We start from the raw sequence: 17,322 nt of genomic DNA, 5'->3' as shown, positions 1-17,322 counted from the left end.
AATCTTGGGGTTATGTGGGTTCAAATTTTCCAGAGAAGTTGAACAAACATGTGGGACATGCCAAAATTGGGATTTTCATAGAAAACAAATCACTTACTTGAATAAAAACAGACTGCTATTGGAATTTTTAACATGGTTTAGTTAGAGCATAGATGTTTGTGATCCAACTGGTAAATCAAGTGTTTTATCAACATTTACACACATAATGTCTGAAGTATATAAAAGGCAATCTATTCGTGAAGCGACCCAAATATTCCCTAGAAACACAATATGGTTTTGCACACAAATGCAAATGTTTTTGTTTTGCAAGCCACTCTTTTTCCAGAAAGTTTAAAACCAAGTTCTTTACAAATGAGATCAACGTTAATGTTCAATTTCTCTTTAGGCACTGACCTTCTGTTGGAGGGGGAAAAGCGCTTGTTCCTGGCCCACCCCTCCTGTAGAGAGACACTGGATCTGAAAGAAGGCCAGAGCTACCTGCTCATTGGAAACACTGCAGATCTAATCCAGAGTGGTCACGGGTAAGAAATGTCTCATCATTTCATTACGCTAGTTTCAAAAGAGTTTGGAAGATAAATCTTGCCCACGACTCATATTTCTGCAAAAAGCAACTTTCATGAACATATTTGTTTTTTAATCGAAAACCAGACGTTTTAGGCTCGGTTATAGTGATACGCGTCTATTCTGGTCTTCATTTTGACCGTTCGTTGCGAAAGTGATATGTTTTGGTATTTTAGTAGTAAATCTAGCTATTTTCGCCCCTAGCGGTACCATTGAAATCATAATGTAAAGGTGCCTCTACGTCATCTCAAGGGAGGGGTTCTGTATGAAATACACTCCCTTCTAGATGTGCTGGGTGGTTCCACCTCAAGTCTTACTATAAAAGCAGGCGAAAGCCTGCCTTATTTGGAAATGATCTTGGTAAGTGGAGTGTGCCAATATATTTAGCATGATGCTACCTTGACTAGACTACTGACGTTACACAAAATTCAAAAAGGTAGTAAGGCGCATTTCCCCATATGGACATAAATTCGATGTTTTTGCTTACCGTTTCATACACATCTATGCATTTGACAAAAAACATGTAAACTATGAGGATTATACATTCATATTTGTAGCTACATCCTAAGAAGAAATCGATGACAATGGTGGTCATGTCAACTTGTTGTATTTTTTCCCAACCACTGACTGATTGGTGGTGCGGTCTGCTAAAACAGATGGCTCATACTGTTTGTTGTTGAATGGTTGTGAGTTCTCGTCAATGTGTATAAACCCTGGATGACCAACAGGGGGCGCTATATTGAAACCACATTGCGGATTCAGATTCCGGATTAACCTTTCAAGTGTAGATCAGATGAAACAAACAATGGTATGCAGTATCAGCTTTAAAGGAGTAGTTCAGTATTTACAACTTGATGTTAGATGGTTCCTCAACCTTAAAGCAGTCTATGGGCCAGGAAAAACTGTAATCAATGGTTGTTTTTTCATTAAACAGCCATCACAAACTAACTTTAGCCACCGCTAGCTAACAATCAATGGAAGTGATGGGGGGGGTGTGAGCATGTTAGTTTTGAATGGCCAAATCACCTTTAAGTAACATCAAGCCAAATATGGAGTTATTAATTGATTTCGGTGATTTGGAGAAAACGTTTTTTTACATTCTCACATGCCCCCATCACTTTCAATGATTTTTATGCTAGCAGTGGCTCAAGTTTGTAGTGGCTGTTTAAAGAACTGTACCATGGTTAACAGTTTCTCCTGGGCCATAGACTACTTTCATCCTTGAAGTAAAAGCTATGAATGAGCTATTTTATTAACTGTAACTATATTTCCGTCACACTACTAGACCGCAAACCCTGCTAAGAGCTATGTCTTTGTTTCTAGATTCGAGTACGTATTGGGTGAGCGGACATGGATCGAGTACTGGCCCACAAGTGCTGAGTGCAATATGCGGGGTCCGGTCAGGAAAAGATGTTTGGAAATCAATGACTTTGTTCACGAAATGGGAAGCGAAGGATGTGTAAACTAGAGTGAACATGTGTTATTCTGTTGTTTTCATTTGACAGTAATTTTTTTCCTTGCACAAGAATGTCTTTGTACCAAATGTAGCCTAAATTAGCACTATACTTGTCAATTAAAATGCTTTTGTTTGTTGTACTGGAAGATGCTTGCAAAAACATGAATAAAGATGTTTTTCGAATTTTCTTGGTTGACACCAGTCTCAGTCCAGGGGTTAAACCAGGTTCATCCATGTGTAACAGTTTAACTTTAGTCCGTCCCCTCGCCCCGGGCGCGAACCAGGGACCCTCTGCACACATCAACAACAGTCACCCACGAAGCGTCGTTACCCATCGCTCCACAAAAGCCGCGGCCCTTGCAGAGCAAGGGGAACCACTACTTCTAGGTTTCAGAGCAAGTGACGTAACCGACTGAAAGGCTGCTAGCGCGCACCACCGCTAACTAGCTAGCCATTTCACATCCGTTACACATGTCCCCACCTGTCCCATGCGGTCCTGTTGGTAAAGCAATTGACTTGCAACGTCTGGGCATACCCATACGAATATGTATGCATGCACCAGTTATGAGTAAAGACATGTATCCATGAAGGTAAATCCACCTGATGACCTGGCTGGTTGGTGTTGTAATGCCGTGCAGTACTTTTTCAAACCAACTTTTAAAATAGATCCAAAGAACAAACTCTACCAGTAGGTGGCCCACTCCCACAGACTGACTAAATCACTTGTAAAGAGTCTGCACACATTTGAATGGAGTCTGCACTGCTCAGTGGACAGTTCGGAGAAAATCACACTTTTTGTAACTATGTACTTGCGCTTGTGTCCTCAAAAGTGAGTACACCACATCAATTTATTTTAAACATTACCAGAAAGGTGAGTTCCAGAAATGTAAAAAACTATACAACGTTAGCAGTTATTGTTTATGGCCATGCCATGACAAATAATTATGTTTGAGTATGCCTCTTTAGGCGGAAATCAACATTTTGCCATATCATATAAGAGTATAACTGACCAACTATTGTTAGTGTCTGCCCTGAGATTATAAGTTTAGGGGTTCAATCCCCTGCCGAGTCATACCAAAGACTTACAAAATGGGACCGATGCCCCTGCTTTGCACTCAGAATTAAGGAGATGGATTTTTGGTCTAGCCCTTTGATTGACTAGCATTCTGTCCATAGGTGTACTTGTACATCAAGCTGCCTCACGCTACAGACACAGGAGATGGGTTTCTGCCCTATTGGCTGTTCTGGCTCGGACAAGGCTTACTTACTTAGGCCATGGCCAGAGATTTTGCATTCGCCACAGTTCATTTTGAGATCTTTTAGAAATGTAATGCACATACAAATGACAATGTGTGAATTCACAAACCACAAACTGGTATTAAAGTTACTGTATGCCTTCAAAAAAGACAAAAAGCTTCCTGATAACTAACATGTTACTGTACTAACAAGAAAAAAGACACAATGTACACCAAACTTGTAAAAAAAAAAAAACTTTAATAGGACAGCTGCACAGAATGTAAATGTCCTTATTTTCCCCCACAGTCGCCGCACAGCTGCACAAACAGTACATGCGTTATCCTTATGTAACACTCCTATGGTGGGCTGTCAACCCTCGTATGGGGAGAATGAGGTCATCAAAAGGCACTGGGCCAACTTCTCTCCAGATAGGCTTGTGGCAGTCAAACACCAACAACCTGGCGTAATGCCCAACAATCTGTACACCTTCACAGTTGTAATCAGCTATAACTGGTCACCAAGCGCACCACTGGAAAGGTGTACTTCAGATAATATGTCTGCAGTTGAAGTCGGAAGTTTACATACACTTAGGTTGGAGTCATTAAAACTCGTTTTTCAACCACTCCACAAATTTCTTGTTAACAAACTATAGTCTTGGCAAGTCGGTTAGGACATCTACTTTGTGCAAGACACAAATCATTTTTCCAACAATTGTTTGCAGACAGATTATTTAACTTATAATTCACTGTATCACAATTCCAGTGGGTCCGAAGTTTACATACACTAAGTTGACTGTGCCTTTAAACAGCTTGGAAAATTCCAGAAAATGATGTCATGGCTTTAGAAGATTCTGATAGGCTAATTGACATAATCTGAGTCAATTGGAGGTGTACCTGTGGATGTATTTCAAGGCCTACCTTCCAACTCAGTGCCTCTTTGCTTGACATCATGGGAAAATCAAAAGAAATCAGCCAAGACCTCAGAAAAAAAAGTGTAGACCTCCACAAGTCTGCTTCATCCTTGGGAGCAATTTCCAAATGCCTGAAGGTACCACGTTAATCTGTACAAACAATAGTACGCAAGTATAAACACCATGGGACCACGCAGCCATCATACTGCTCAGGAAGGAGACGCGTTCTGTCTCCTAGAGATGAATGTACTTTGGTGCGAAAAGTGCAAATCAATCCCAGAACAACAGCAAAGGACCTTGTGAAGATGCTGGAGGAAACAGGTACCAAAGTATCTATATCCACAGTAAAACGAGTCTTATATCGACACAGGCCGCTGAGCAAGGAAGAAGCTACTGCTCCAAAACCGCCATAAAAAAGCCAGACTACTGTTTGCAACTGCACATAGGGACAAAGATTGTACTTTTTGGAGAAATGTCCTTTGGTCTAATGAAACAGAAAAATAACTGTTTGGCCATAATGACCATCGTTATGTTTGGAGGAAAAATGGGGATGCTTGCAAGCTGAAGAACACCATCCCAACCGTGAAGCGCGGGGTGGCAGCATCATGTTGTGGGGGTGTTTTACTGCATGAGGAACTGGTGCACAAAATAGATGGCTTCATGAGGATGGAAAATGATGATGATATATTAAAGCAACATCTCAAGACATCAGTCAGGAAGTTAAAGCTTGGTCGCAAATGGGTCTTCCAAATGAACACTGACCCCAAGCATACTTCCAAAGTTGTGGCAAAATGGCTTAAGGACAACAAAGCCAAGGTATTGGAGTGGCCATCACAAAGTCCTGACCTCAATCCCATAGAAAATGTATGGGCAAAACGGAAAAAGCGTGTGCAAGCAAGGAGGCCTAATTAACCTGACTCAGTTACACAAGCTCTGTCAGGAGGAATGGGCCAAAATTCACCCAACTTATTGTGGGAAGCTTGTGGAAGGCTACCTGAAATGTTTGACCCAAGTTAAACAATTTAAAGGCAATGCTACCAAATACTAACTGAGTGTATGTAAACTTCTGACCCACTGGGAATGTGATGAAAGAAAGAAATTCTGAAATAAATCCTTCTCTCTGCTATTATTCTGACATTTCACATTCCTAAAATAAAGTGGTGATCCTAACTGACCTAAAACAGGGAATTTTTACTTGGATAAAATGTCAGGAATTGTGACAAACGGAGTTTAAATGTATTTGGCTGTATGTAAACTTCCGACTTCAACTGTATATTTCAGGTATTTATTTACAATACAAAAAAATACAATGTGACTTTTTATCAAATGGATCAGAAGATAATGCCAAAATAATTTGTGAGGTTTCAAATACACACAGTACAAGGTCAAAGGACTAGATAGGTGGAAGCAATAGGATAGCAACTCCACCTAACCAACCAGAGAACTACAGTAGAGATCACTATCATGTCCTTACAAACTACCCAATCCTCTCAGATCTGCCAGAGGGAAATCAACAAGGAACTGAGGCAATCGAGGCCTAGCGATCTGAATGGATTTGGGCCACAGTGTAACCCGCAGCCGGATGCAGCTCATCTTTCTTCCTCTAACGAGGAAGTTGGAAGGCACACGTGTCACAACTCCTTTGTGCAGTTAGCAGGAGAATCTACTGATCTCTCGTCAGTCCTCACAAGTTCCTCTCCGCACAGCTTCCGTCCACCACGTCTGGGCACCGGCAGGTGAAGCCGCCGCGGCGAGGCAGACAAAGGTGTGAGCAGCCTCCGTTGTTCGAGCAGTAGTTATACGCTGCGGGAGACATTTGGATAACATTACCATCATTCACAGGAGTTTCTAGCCATTTGGCACAATTGTACTTTAAATTGTACTTTGATATCAAATGTCCACTACGTGTGGTCTGAATGAGAATAAGAGCAAACCCCACCAAAAGCAGCAGTAGGGTTATTCACAGTGCTATAACAACATACACAGCTACATACTCGTACACTAAAAAGTGTTCAATTGATAACATGTGACATTTCACACACACAAAAAACATTCACTGTATGCTCTGGGAGTGTTTAAGACACCCAGAGTACTTTGAAAAAGAGAGTCAGAACAGATTTACACTGTTCTTGGTCATGCGGTCTTGATTATGCAGTAATGTAACCCAGAATGAGGGCTCTATTAAAACCTCTACAGGATCGGTGGGTCCCCATCGGGACGATTGAGCTAACATAGGCTAATGTGATTATGAGGTTGTAAGTAACAAGAACATTTCCCAGGACATAGACATATCTGATATTGGCAGAAAGCTTACATTCTTGTTAATCTAACTGCACTGTCCAATTTAGAGTAGCTATTACAGTGAAATAATACCATGCTATTGTTTGAGAGTGCACAGTTATGAACTTGAAATGTATTAATAAACCAATTAGGCACATTTAGGCAGTCTTTATACAATCTTTTTTTACAGAAATGCAATGGTTCTTTGGATCAGCCTAAAACTTTGCACATACACTGCTGCCATCTAATGGCCAAAATCTAAATTGAGCCTCGGCTGGAGTAATACATTATGGCCTTTCTCTTGCATTTCAAAAATGATGGTACAAAAAAAAATATTTCAAAAAAAATAAAACATTCTTTGAATTATCTTTTACCAGATCTAATGTGATATATTCTCCTACAACAATTTAACATTTCCACAAACTTCAAAGTGTTTCCTTGAAATGGTTTCAAGAATATCCATATCCATGCTTCAGGCCCTGAGCTACAGGCAGTTAGATTTGGGTATGTCATTTTAGGCGAAAATGTTTAAAAAAGGGTCCGATCCTTTTAAGAAAGAAATGAAATAAAAATAAAAGTATAACAAATAATTAAGGAGCAACAATAAAATAACAGTAGCGAGGCTATACACAGGGGGTTCCGGTACAATGTGCGGGGGCACCGGTTATTCAAGGTAATTGGGGTAATATGCACAGTTGAAGTCGGAAGTTTACATACACTTAGGTTTTTCAACCATTCCAAAAAAAAATTGTAATCAAACTATAGTTTTGGCAAGTCGGTTAGGACATCTACTTTGTGCATGAGACAAGTCATTTTTCCAAAAATTGTTTACAGACAGATTATTTCACTTCACTGTATCACAATTCCAGTGGGTCCGAAGTTTACATACACTAAGTTGACTGTGCCTTTAAACAGCTTGGAAAATTCCAGAAAATGATGTCATGGCTTTAGAAGCTTCTGATAGGCTAATTGACATAATTTGAGTCAATTGGAGGTGTACTTCAATCAAAAGAAATCAGCCAAGACCTCAGAAAAAAAACTGTAGACCTCCACAAGTCTGATTCATCCTTGGGAGAAATTTCCAAACACCACGTTCATCTGTACAAACAATAGTACGCAAGTATAAACACCATGGGACCATGCAGCCGTCATACCACTCAGGAAGGAGACGTGTTGTGTCTCCTAGAGATAAACGTACTTTGGTGCGAGAAGTGCAAATCAATACCATAACAACAGCAAAGGACCTTGTGAAGATGCTGGAGGAAACAGGTACCAAAGTATCTATATCCACAGTAAAACGAGTCCTATATCGACATAACCTGAAAGGCCGCTCAGCAAGGAAGAAGCCACTGCTCCAAAACCGCCATAAAAAAGCCTGACTTTTTGGAGAAATGTCCTCTGGTCTAATGAAACAGAAATAGAACTGTTTGGCCATAATGGCCATCATTATGTTTGGAGGAAAAAGGGGGAGGTTTGCAAGCCGAAGAACACCATCCCAACCGTGAAGCACGGGGGTGGCAGCATCATGTTGTGGGGGTGCTTTGCTGCAGGAGGGACTGGTGCACTTCACAAAATAGATGGCATCATGAGGGAGGAAAATTATGTGGATATATTGACACAACATCTCAAGACATCAGTCAGGAAGTTAAAGCTTGGTCGCAAATGGGTCTTCCAAATGGACAATGACCCAAGCATACTTCCAAAGTTGTGGCAAAATGGCTTAAGGACAACAAAGTCAAGGTATTGGAGTGGCCATTGCAAAGCCCTGGCCTCAATCCAATAGAACATTTGTGGGCAGAACTGAAAAAGCGTGTGCGAGCAAGGAGGCCTACAAACCTGACTCAGTTACACCAGCTCTGTCAGGAGGAATGGGCCACAATTCACCCAACTTATTGTGGGAAGCTTGTGGAAGGCTACCCGAAACGTTTGACCCAAATTAAACAATTTAAAGGCAATGCTACCAAATACTAACTGAGTGTATGTAAACCTCTGACCAACTGGGAATGTGATGAAAGAAATAAAAGTTGAAATAAATTATTCTCTCTACTATTATTCTGACATTTCACATTTTAAAAATAAAGTGGTGATCCTAACTGACCTAAGACAGGGAAATTTTACAAGGATTAAATGTCAGGAATTGTGAAAAACTGAATATAAATGTATTTGGCTAAGGTGTATGTAAACTTCCAACTTCAACTGTATATTTCAGGTATTTATTTACAAATTATTTTGGCATTATTTTCTGATCCATTTAATAAAAAGTCACATTGTATTTTCTTGTATTGTAAATACAGCTTGCAGCTGTGCTTCCCTTCGTAGTCCGTAATAGTTTGCAAGCCCTGCCACATCCGACGAGAGTTGGAGCCGGTGTAGTACGATTCAATCTTAATCCTGTATTGATGCTTTGCCTGTTCCCTCTGGTTGCATATTGAACATGCTGGTATGAAATTAGGTAAAATGGATTGAAGTTTCTCTGCATTAAAGTCTCCGGGCACTAGGAGCACCGCCTCTGGATGAGCATTTTCCTGTTTGCTTATGGCCCTATAAAGCTCGTTGAGTGCCGTCTAAGTGCAAGCATCGGTTTGTGGTGGTAAATAGACAGCTACGAAAAATATAGATAAACTCTCTTGGTAAATAGTGTGGTCTACAGCTTATCATGAGATACTTTACCTCAGGCAAGCAAAACCTCGAGACTTCCTTAATATTAGATTTCTTGCACCAGCTGTTGTTTACATATAGACACAGACCGCAACCCCTTGTCTTACCGGAGTCAGCTATTCTATCTTGCCGTTGGACCGAAAACCCGACAGCTGTATGTTATCCATGTCGTCATTCAGCCACGACTCGGTGAAACATAAGATATTACAGTTGTTAATGTCCCGTTGGTTTGATATCCTTGATCGGAGCTCATCCATTTTGTTATCCAATGATTGCACGTTGGCTAATAGGACTGATGGTAGACAGGGTTTACTCACTCGCCTACGAATTCTCAGAAGGCAGCCCGACCTCCGCCCCCATTTTCTCCATTTTTTCTTCACGCAAATTACAAGGATTTGGGCCTGTTCCCGAGAAAGCAGTATAACCTTTGCGTCGGACTCGCTAAAGAAAAAAATCTTTGTCTACATTGAGGTGAGTAATCGCTGTTCTGATGTCCAGAAGTTATTTTCAGTCATAAGAGACGGTAGCATTATGTACAAAATAAGTAAAAAATAAGTTACAAACATTGTGAAAAAACAAACAAATTGCACAGTATATAGTGTTTAAATGTGTGAGGGATTTGTGTGGGAGTGACAGTGTAGTGTGTGTGATTGAGTGTGTATATGGTGTGTATATATAGTCTAGCGAGTGTACGTAGGGTCAGTGCAAGATAGTCAGTGCAAATAGTTTGGGTTCCATTAATGAACTATTTAGCTGAAGCGTTACAGAATGCGCGCTTGAAATTAAAGGTCATTTCCAATTGAGTCACATATGCAGCGTTTACCGTGAATGCAGTCTCCGCTAACGTGGGAAGCTTGCCTTTAAATTTCAATCACGCTGTAACTCTAAACTTCCGCGATACGGATTAAATAGAGCCCTGAGAGAGGCTTTCACAGGGCCAGGTACAGTCCAATCAAACCATTTGTACCTCTGCATTAGCTTTAATGTAAGGCAGGGACTGCTGTATGTTTAAACCTAAAACCCCTTGAATCCAAATCAAAAAAGACTGTCTTGATGAATGGTTTAAAAGCAGTTGGCTGGCGGTTCGCCATCCTAAAGCCTTTAAATCACACAACATCGGGCGTCATTTTCCTTTTTCAACATCGGCCGTAATTTCACGACAATTCTGCATGTTGAATGGCCACCGTTCGTCGACACTCATTAGGCGATCTACAGCACATAGCCAACTAACTACACTATAAGTCCCTACTATACTACTCATACTGTACACAAATTAAGTCCAGAAAATAAGAACAGACCACCATGGTGGATTGGATCAGACCAGATAAATCCAGCGGGAGCACAGATGTATGAACATGGCAGACGGTGCACATTCCGCCAGACCCGAGTAATTGCATCCAGACCATGTGAGGATATACAGTATATGTAGGAAAGGGGGGTGGGAAAAAGTGAATCTCTGCATAGCCAGCTGTAACATTACAGTTATGAGACTCTCAGCTGTATCCATGTACAGCTGTGTATTTAAAGCTATGTATCCAACTTGACTAATTCTGCTTCAGTGCTATATAACTAGTCTAGAACCACAACCATCAGAGTTGGGAATAGAATTGAACATAAATTCAGATCACATACGTATGTGTTTATTGTATAGACCTACACCAGTAGTCCCTAACCAGTCGATCACCACACATTTCTGTAGAAAAGCCGACGATAAAGGCATAAAGGGTCCCTTTTTTTGTGTTGCGCTGTTGGCGGTAGGTGCACTTGATTCAGAAGCCCTGCGCACCGGGATACAAAGTGTTCCTATTTTGAACCATTTCATTTGTCTGAAGAGACAAACTGCCTACCCTGTGGACCAGGAGATCTCTGGCGAAATTGAGTGTGCCGACTGCGTTGGCCAATTGGATAGCTCAAATCACTGTGCCTACCTACAGCTTCCACGACCCTAGCCTATGAGAGATTTCATGACTTTTAAAACCATGACCAGCGAGACTGTCAAATAATACAGCAAAGAGAGGCTGTTTTTTTGAGTGAGTTCACGTCTAAGTTTCATTCAGCACCGTTAACACAGTTTTTTCCCGACACTATTACGAAACATAAAACGTGCTTCTCTCTACTTCCACTCGCACTGTAGCTGCAATGAATGAGTAGCCAGGTGTATCGATAGCCCTGCGTTTTTATTGCTATTAGCAGCTTGTCGTGTCTGTTTTAATATCAAGGAATATTTCACTTTCTCGGGTCATTGGAAAAACATTAACTTGTGCCTGAGGCAGATGCAGTGCGACTCGAGTTTCGCCATCAGGTGGAAAACTGTGTCACGTCTCTCTGGTCAGCCTCATCAGAGGACAGGAAGGACCATGAGAGGCAGACCCTCTGCTGAGGCTAATGCCATGTTCAAAACAACTGGGAACTCGGAAGTCTCAGACTTCCGACTTCAGTGCGTTCAAGACAAATGGCAAATCTGAAAAAAAAACAAGATCCGACTGAACATTTTTTTATTTGACCCGCCATCCAACTCGGAAACTCTGGTCTCTTTCTAGATCTCCGACTTTCCGACCTGATGTTCACTGATGTCATAATTTGACCTTGTTTTTTCAGAGTTACCAGTCTTGAAAGCATTATGACCATCAGATGCAGGTACCTACAATCAGTACAGTCAAATAAAAAAGTTAATTATTTACATTTATGCTCAGCTGTGCCTTGCAAGCTCAGTCTAGGTCAGTGGTCACCAACCTTTTCTATCTCCAAATTGCACCCTATTCCTTATATAGTGTACTTCTTTTGACCAGAGCCTATAGGGTGCCATGTGGGATGCAAACCAAGGCTATTGAGAGAGTGAGGAAGTGTGAGGAGGCTTACCTTGTGGGCATTGAGTTGGGGCCGTGGCAATGCCGTACACTCGCGAACGCTTCTGTGGCAGAAACTCATCCGTCTCTCTGTCCGTTGTGCGGTCCACGGCTACCACCGCCTCCCTGGCAACAGCAAACGACATTATCAGAACATTTTCTAAACATTCGCTGGGCCCCCTCGGGACCACACGCCAACGTTTGAGCCATGTCCAGTGCTATAAAATACTTAAGTAATAATACTTTAAAGCTGTAAATTTTTGGAGGTATCTGTACAATACTTTACTAATCATATTTTTGACAACTTTTACTTCACTACATTCCTAAAGAAAATGATCTACTTTTTACTCCATACATTTTCCCTGACACCCAAAAATACTTTTTGAATGGTTAGCAGGACAGAAAAGTGGTCCAATTCACACACTTATCGAGAGAACATCCCTGGTCATCTCTACTGCCTCTGATCTGGCAGACTCACTAAACACAAATGCTTAGTTTGTAGATGCTGTCTGAGTGTTTGAGTGTTCCCCTGGCAATCTGTAAAGAAAAAAGAAAATGGTGCCGTCTAGTTTGCTTAATATAATGAATTTAATTTATAATTTATACTTCTACTTTTCCTTTTGATACTTAAGTATAATTAAAACCAAATACTTTTAGATTTTTACTTAAGTAGTATTTTACTGGCCAACTCACTTTACTTGACTCATTTTCTATTAATAAATCCTCTTAAGGATCCGCCTCTTTTTTTCAATTTTTGCCTAAAATTACATACCCTAATCTAACTGCCTGTAGCTCAGGCCCTGAAGCAAGGATATGCATATTCTAGATACCATTTGAGGCAAATGGCAAAAATTACAGAAATTAGAACTCAAATTATTGACATGGAATTTATTTTTATATGATTTAAATGTATAGGGATTTGAAGCCTATAGTTCTAGACCTACTGTATTTCTATTTTAATGCAGTCATCATGTTTTAATTTGAAGCACCTTCACTTGTTTGTAACAATTGCAAAGACATTGGCGACTTTGTATTTCTGTTCAACTTCATTCTGCAGTTATCGTCAGTCACAGAGAGAGAGATATGCCTAATAATCTTGATTCTATGTATAGCAGAGATTATATGTGTATAGTAGGATAATCTACAGAAGGGCAGTCTGTAAATAACAAGCATTTTCAAGAGCAACTTTAGTAAGAATAGTTTTGGGAAACAGCTTGGAGATTTAACGATGCTCCTACCAAGGTTCAAACGATGAACTTAGCCTTAAGATGCTTTTGGGAAACCGGTCCCAGGTGATCATACCTTCTCCAGTCAGTGTAGTAAAGGTTCCTCCCATGGGATACGATGGCGAAAGGATACTGAATCCCCTCCACAATAGTCCTACGGTTCCTACCATCGGGGTCCATACACTGTACCTTACGAGTACCTGTAAAGGTTTAAAAAAACACACGCAGCAGTCAAACCAACATCCCTGCTGTTAGCACCAGTGGTGTAAAGTACTTAAGTAAAAAATACTTTAAAAAGTACGACTTAAGTTGTTTTTGGGGGTATCTGTACTTTACTATTTACATTTTTGACAACTTCTACTTTTACTTCACTACATTCCTAAAGAAAATAATGTACTTTTTAATCCATACATTTTCCCTGCCACCCGAAAGTACTCGTTACATTTTGAATGCTTAGCACAGGAAAATGGTCCAATATATGCAAGAAAACATCCCCGGTCGTCCCTTATGCCTCTGATCTGGCCCACTCACTAAACACACATGCTTCATTGGTAAATTATGTCTGAGTGTTGGCTATCCATAAATAAAATTACAAATAATATAGTGCCGTCTGGTTTGCTTAATATAAGGAATTTGAAATTATTTATACTTTTTTTACTCAAGTACTATTTTACTGGGTGACTTTCACTTTTACTTGAGTCATTTTCTATTAAGGTATCCTTATTTTTACTCAAGTATGACAATACAGTACTTTATCCACCACTGGCTAGCACCATGCTCCAACTAACTGAGTCATCTGAACTGTCTCAGTACAGTGGGATTTTCCCATGGACGGCTACATAGCATGTTTAGCTCACAATATCAATAGTGTTAACATGTTTAGTGTAGCGTCTTTACCTGCATCACTAGTGTTAGCATGTTTAGCACACCTTCTTAACAACATCAATAGTGTAAGCATGTTTAACATAGCTTTTTACAGATAGTGTCTGCATGTTTAGCGTAGCCTCTTACCAGCGTCGGCCCAGCACAGTTGCTGGCTCTCAGGGTCGTATGTCAGGCCGTTGGGCAGCCCCAGGTCGTCCTTAACCAAGACTGTCCTGTCGGTTCCGTCCATGTTGGACATCTCGATCTTGGGCCCGTCTCTGTTCCAGTCTGCCCAGTAGAGTCGTCTGGACAACAAGCAAGAGAGAACATGTTCCTGTCACGATGCTTAGAACCAACAGCTTTAAAAGGAACACAGCACCAGTGATTTGTGTTGTCAAACCTACGTCAAACCTACCTACGTGCTATCTAAACCATGAAAAGGCTAACCTGACAGATTCGCTAGCAAAATCATTCCAGGCCTTAGTGGTTAAGGACAATATATCTTCAGCACAAAGAACTAACTGCTTATTTAATCACAAATTTGCATCAAAGGAATCAAAGTCAGACATTGTCCAAAGACACGTACCCATTGGAGGGGTCAGTGACGATGGGCCGGGGGTTGACCAGGTCGGTGTCGAAGAGAACACGGCGCTGGCTTCCGTCCAGTTTGGCCACCTCAATCCTGTCCTTCATGGAGTCCGTCCAGAACATTAGGCGGGCCAGGTGGTCGATAGCCAAACCCTCTGGGCTCTCCAGGTCTAAGGAAGAGAAAAGGAGGATATCATTACGCCCAGTTCAGACAGAAACTACAGATTTTCTATGAGGGTCATCAGGTATGGAATTTAAGGATTTTGAGCACTGGCCTGCCAGCCTAATAGACCGCAATTCCTACAAGCCCGGGTCCAAAATCTGTGGGATATTTAAGAAGAAGAAAAAATCACTAGCCAGCAAGCTAGTTGGGCACATTTTCTACAAGCCCGATATGAAAAATACTATCCTTAGGTTAGCTTTATTTCCATCCCTGGGAGTTATACACTACATGACCAAAAGTATGTGGACACTTGCTCGTCGAACATCTCATTCCAAAATCATGGACATTAATATGGCGTTGGTGCCCCCTTTGCTGCTATAAAAGACTGTTCTGGGAAGTCTTTCCACTAGATTTTGGAACATTGCTTGCTTCCATTCAGCCACAAGAGCATTAGTGAGATCGGGCACTGATGTTAGGCGATTAGAGCTGGCTCGCAGTCGGCGTTCCAATTCATCCCAAAGCGGTTCGATGGGGTTGAGGTCAGGGCTCTGTGCAGGCCAGTCAAGTTCTTCCACACCAATCTCAACAAATCATTTATGTATGGACCTTTTTTTCACCTTTATTTAACCAGGTAGGCCAGTTGGGAACAAGTTCTCATTTACAACTGTGACCTGGCCAAGATAAAGCAAAATAGTGCGACAAAAACAACAACACAGAGTTACACATAAAGAAACATACAGTCAATAACACAAAAGAAAAGAAAAATAGAAAAATCTATGTACAGTGTGTGCAAATGTAGAAGAGTAGGGAGGTAGGTAATAAATAAGCCCTAGAGGCAAAAATAATTACAATTTAGCATTAATACTGGAGTGATAGATGTGCAGATGATGCTGTGCAAGTAGAGATACTGTGGTGCAAAAGAGCAAGAGGGTAAGTAATAATATGGGGATGAGGTAGTCGGGTGGGCTATTTACAGATTGGCTTTGTACAGGTACAGTGATCGGTAAGCTGCTCAGACAGCTTAAAGTTAGAGAGGGAGATATAAGACTCCAGCTTCAGAGATTTTTGCAATTCGTTCCAGTCAGCAGAGAACTGTAAGGAAAGGCGGCCAAAGGAAGTGTTGGCTTTGGGGTTGACCAGTGCAATATACCTGCTGGAGCGCGTGCTACGGGTGGGTGTTGCTATGGTGACCAGTGAGCTGAGATAAGGCGGGGCTTTACCTAGCAGAGACTTATAGATGACCTGGAGCCAGTGAGTTTGGTGACGAATATGTAGTGAGGGCCAGCCAACGAGAGCATATAAGGTCGCAGTGGTGGGTGGTATATGGGGCTTTGGTGATAAAACGGATGGCACTGTGATAGACTACATCCAGTTTGCAGAGTAGAGTGTTGGGGGCTATTTTGTAAATGACATCGCCGAAGTCAAGGATCGGTAGGATAGTCAGTTTTACGAGGGTAAGTTTGGCAGCATGAGTGAAGGAGGCTTTGTTGCGAAATAGGAATCTGATTCTAGATTTAATTTTGGATTGGAGATGCTTAATGTGAGTCTGGAAGGAGAGTTTACAGTCTAACCAGACACCTAGGTATTTGTAGTTGTCCACATATTCTAGGTCAGAACCGTCCAGAGTAGTTATGCTAGTCGGGAGGGAGGGTGCGGGCAGTTGAAGAACATGCACTTAGTTTTACTAGCATTTAGTTTTACTAGCACCATTCTCTGTGCATGGGGGCATTGTCATGCTGAAACAGGAAAGGGCCTTCCCCAAACTGTTGCCACAAAGTTGGAAGCACAGAATCATCTAGCATGTCATTGTATGCTGTTGTATGCTTCACTGGAACTAAGGGGCCTAGCCTGAACCATGAAAAACAGCCCCAGACCAGTATTCCTCCTCCACCAAACTTTACAGTTGGCACTATGCATTCAGGCAGGTATTCGTCCGTTGGACTGCCAGATGGTGAAGAATGATTCCTCACTCCAGAGAACGCATTTTCACTGCTCCAGAGTCCAATGGCGGCGAGCTTTACACCACTCCAGCCGACGCTTGGCATTGCGCATGGTGATCTTAGGCTTGTGTGCAGCTGCTCGGGCCATGGAAACCCATTTCTTGAAGGTCCTTAACGAACAGTGCTTGTGCTGACGTTGCTTCCAGAGGCAGTTTGGAACTCGGTAGTGAGTGTTACATGCAATGTGCTTCAGCACTTGGCGTTCCCATTCTGTGAGCTTGTGTGGCCTACCACTTTGCAGCTTACAGCTTACTCCTCACATTTTCCTTGACACCCAAAAGTACTCGTTACATTTTGAATGCTTAGCAGGACGTCAAATAGTCAAATTCACGCACTTATCAACCGAACACCCCTGGTCATCCCTATTGCCTCGGATCTGGCGGACACACCAGATGGCAGAAAATGGTGCCATCTGGTTTGCTCAATATAAGGAACTTGAAATTATTTATACTTTTACTTTTGATACTTAAGTATATTTTAAACCAAATACTTTTACTCAAGTAGAATTTTACTGGGTGACTTTTACTTTTACTT

General features: G+C 41.4%; 2 protein-coding genes across 5 annotated transcripts in view; one reads left to right on the top strand and one right to left on the bottom strand.

The window, feature by feature from the left end:
* The window catches only part of LOC139568774 (complement C3-like), a 45,038-nt gene extending 42,834 nt beyond the window's left edge, over window positions 1–2,204 (top strand). For all 4 annotated transcript variants that reach the window (XR_011673659.1, XR_011673658.1, XM_071390854.1 and 1 more), the window contains 2 exons: window positions 386–521; window positions 1,885–2,204. Coding sequence is in view for 2 of the 4 variants with exons in the window: in XM_071390854.1 (XP_071246955.1) it covers window positions 386–521; window positions 1,885–2,029 (281 nt within the window). In the remaining 2 variants the exon portion in view is untranslated. The remainder of the gene's footprint in view (window positions 1–385; window positions 522–1,884) is intronic.
* Window positions 2,205–3,553: 1,349 nt separating this feature from the next.
* LOC139568775 (nidogen-1-like) overlaps window positions 3,554–17,322 on the bottom strand; it is a 72,137-nt gene continuing 58,368 nt past the window's right edge. The window contains exons 16-20 of the mRNA XM_071390855.1: window positions 14,624–14,795; window positions 14,185–14,342; window positions 13,250–13,373; window positions 11,961–12,073; window positions 3,554–5,966 (exon numbers count right to left, since the gene is read on the bottom strand). Of these exons, the coding sequence (XP_071246956.1) occupies window positions 5,848–5,966; window positions 11,961–12,073; window positions 13,250–13,373; window positions 14,185–14,342; window positions 14,624–14,795 (686 nt within the window). The 3' untranslated portion in view covers window positions 3,554–5,847. The remainder of the gene's footprint in view (window positions 5,967–11,960; window positions 12,074–13,249; window positions 13,374–14,184; window positions 14,343–14,623; window positions 14,796–17,322) is intronic.

Source organism: Salvelinus alpinus, chromosome 2, assembly GCF_045679555.1.
Source record: "Salvelinus alpinus chromosome 2, SLU_Salpinus.1, whole genome shotgun sequence".
Classification (NCBI taxonomy): Eukaryota; Metazoa; Chordata; class Actinopteri; order Salmoniformes; family Salmonidae; genus Salvelinus; species Salvelinus alpinus.
This window is presented reverse-complemented; position numbering and strand designations above follow the sequence as displayed.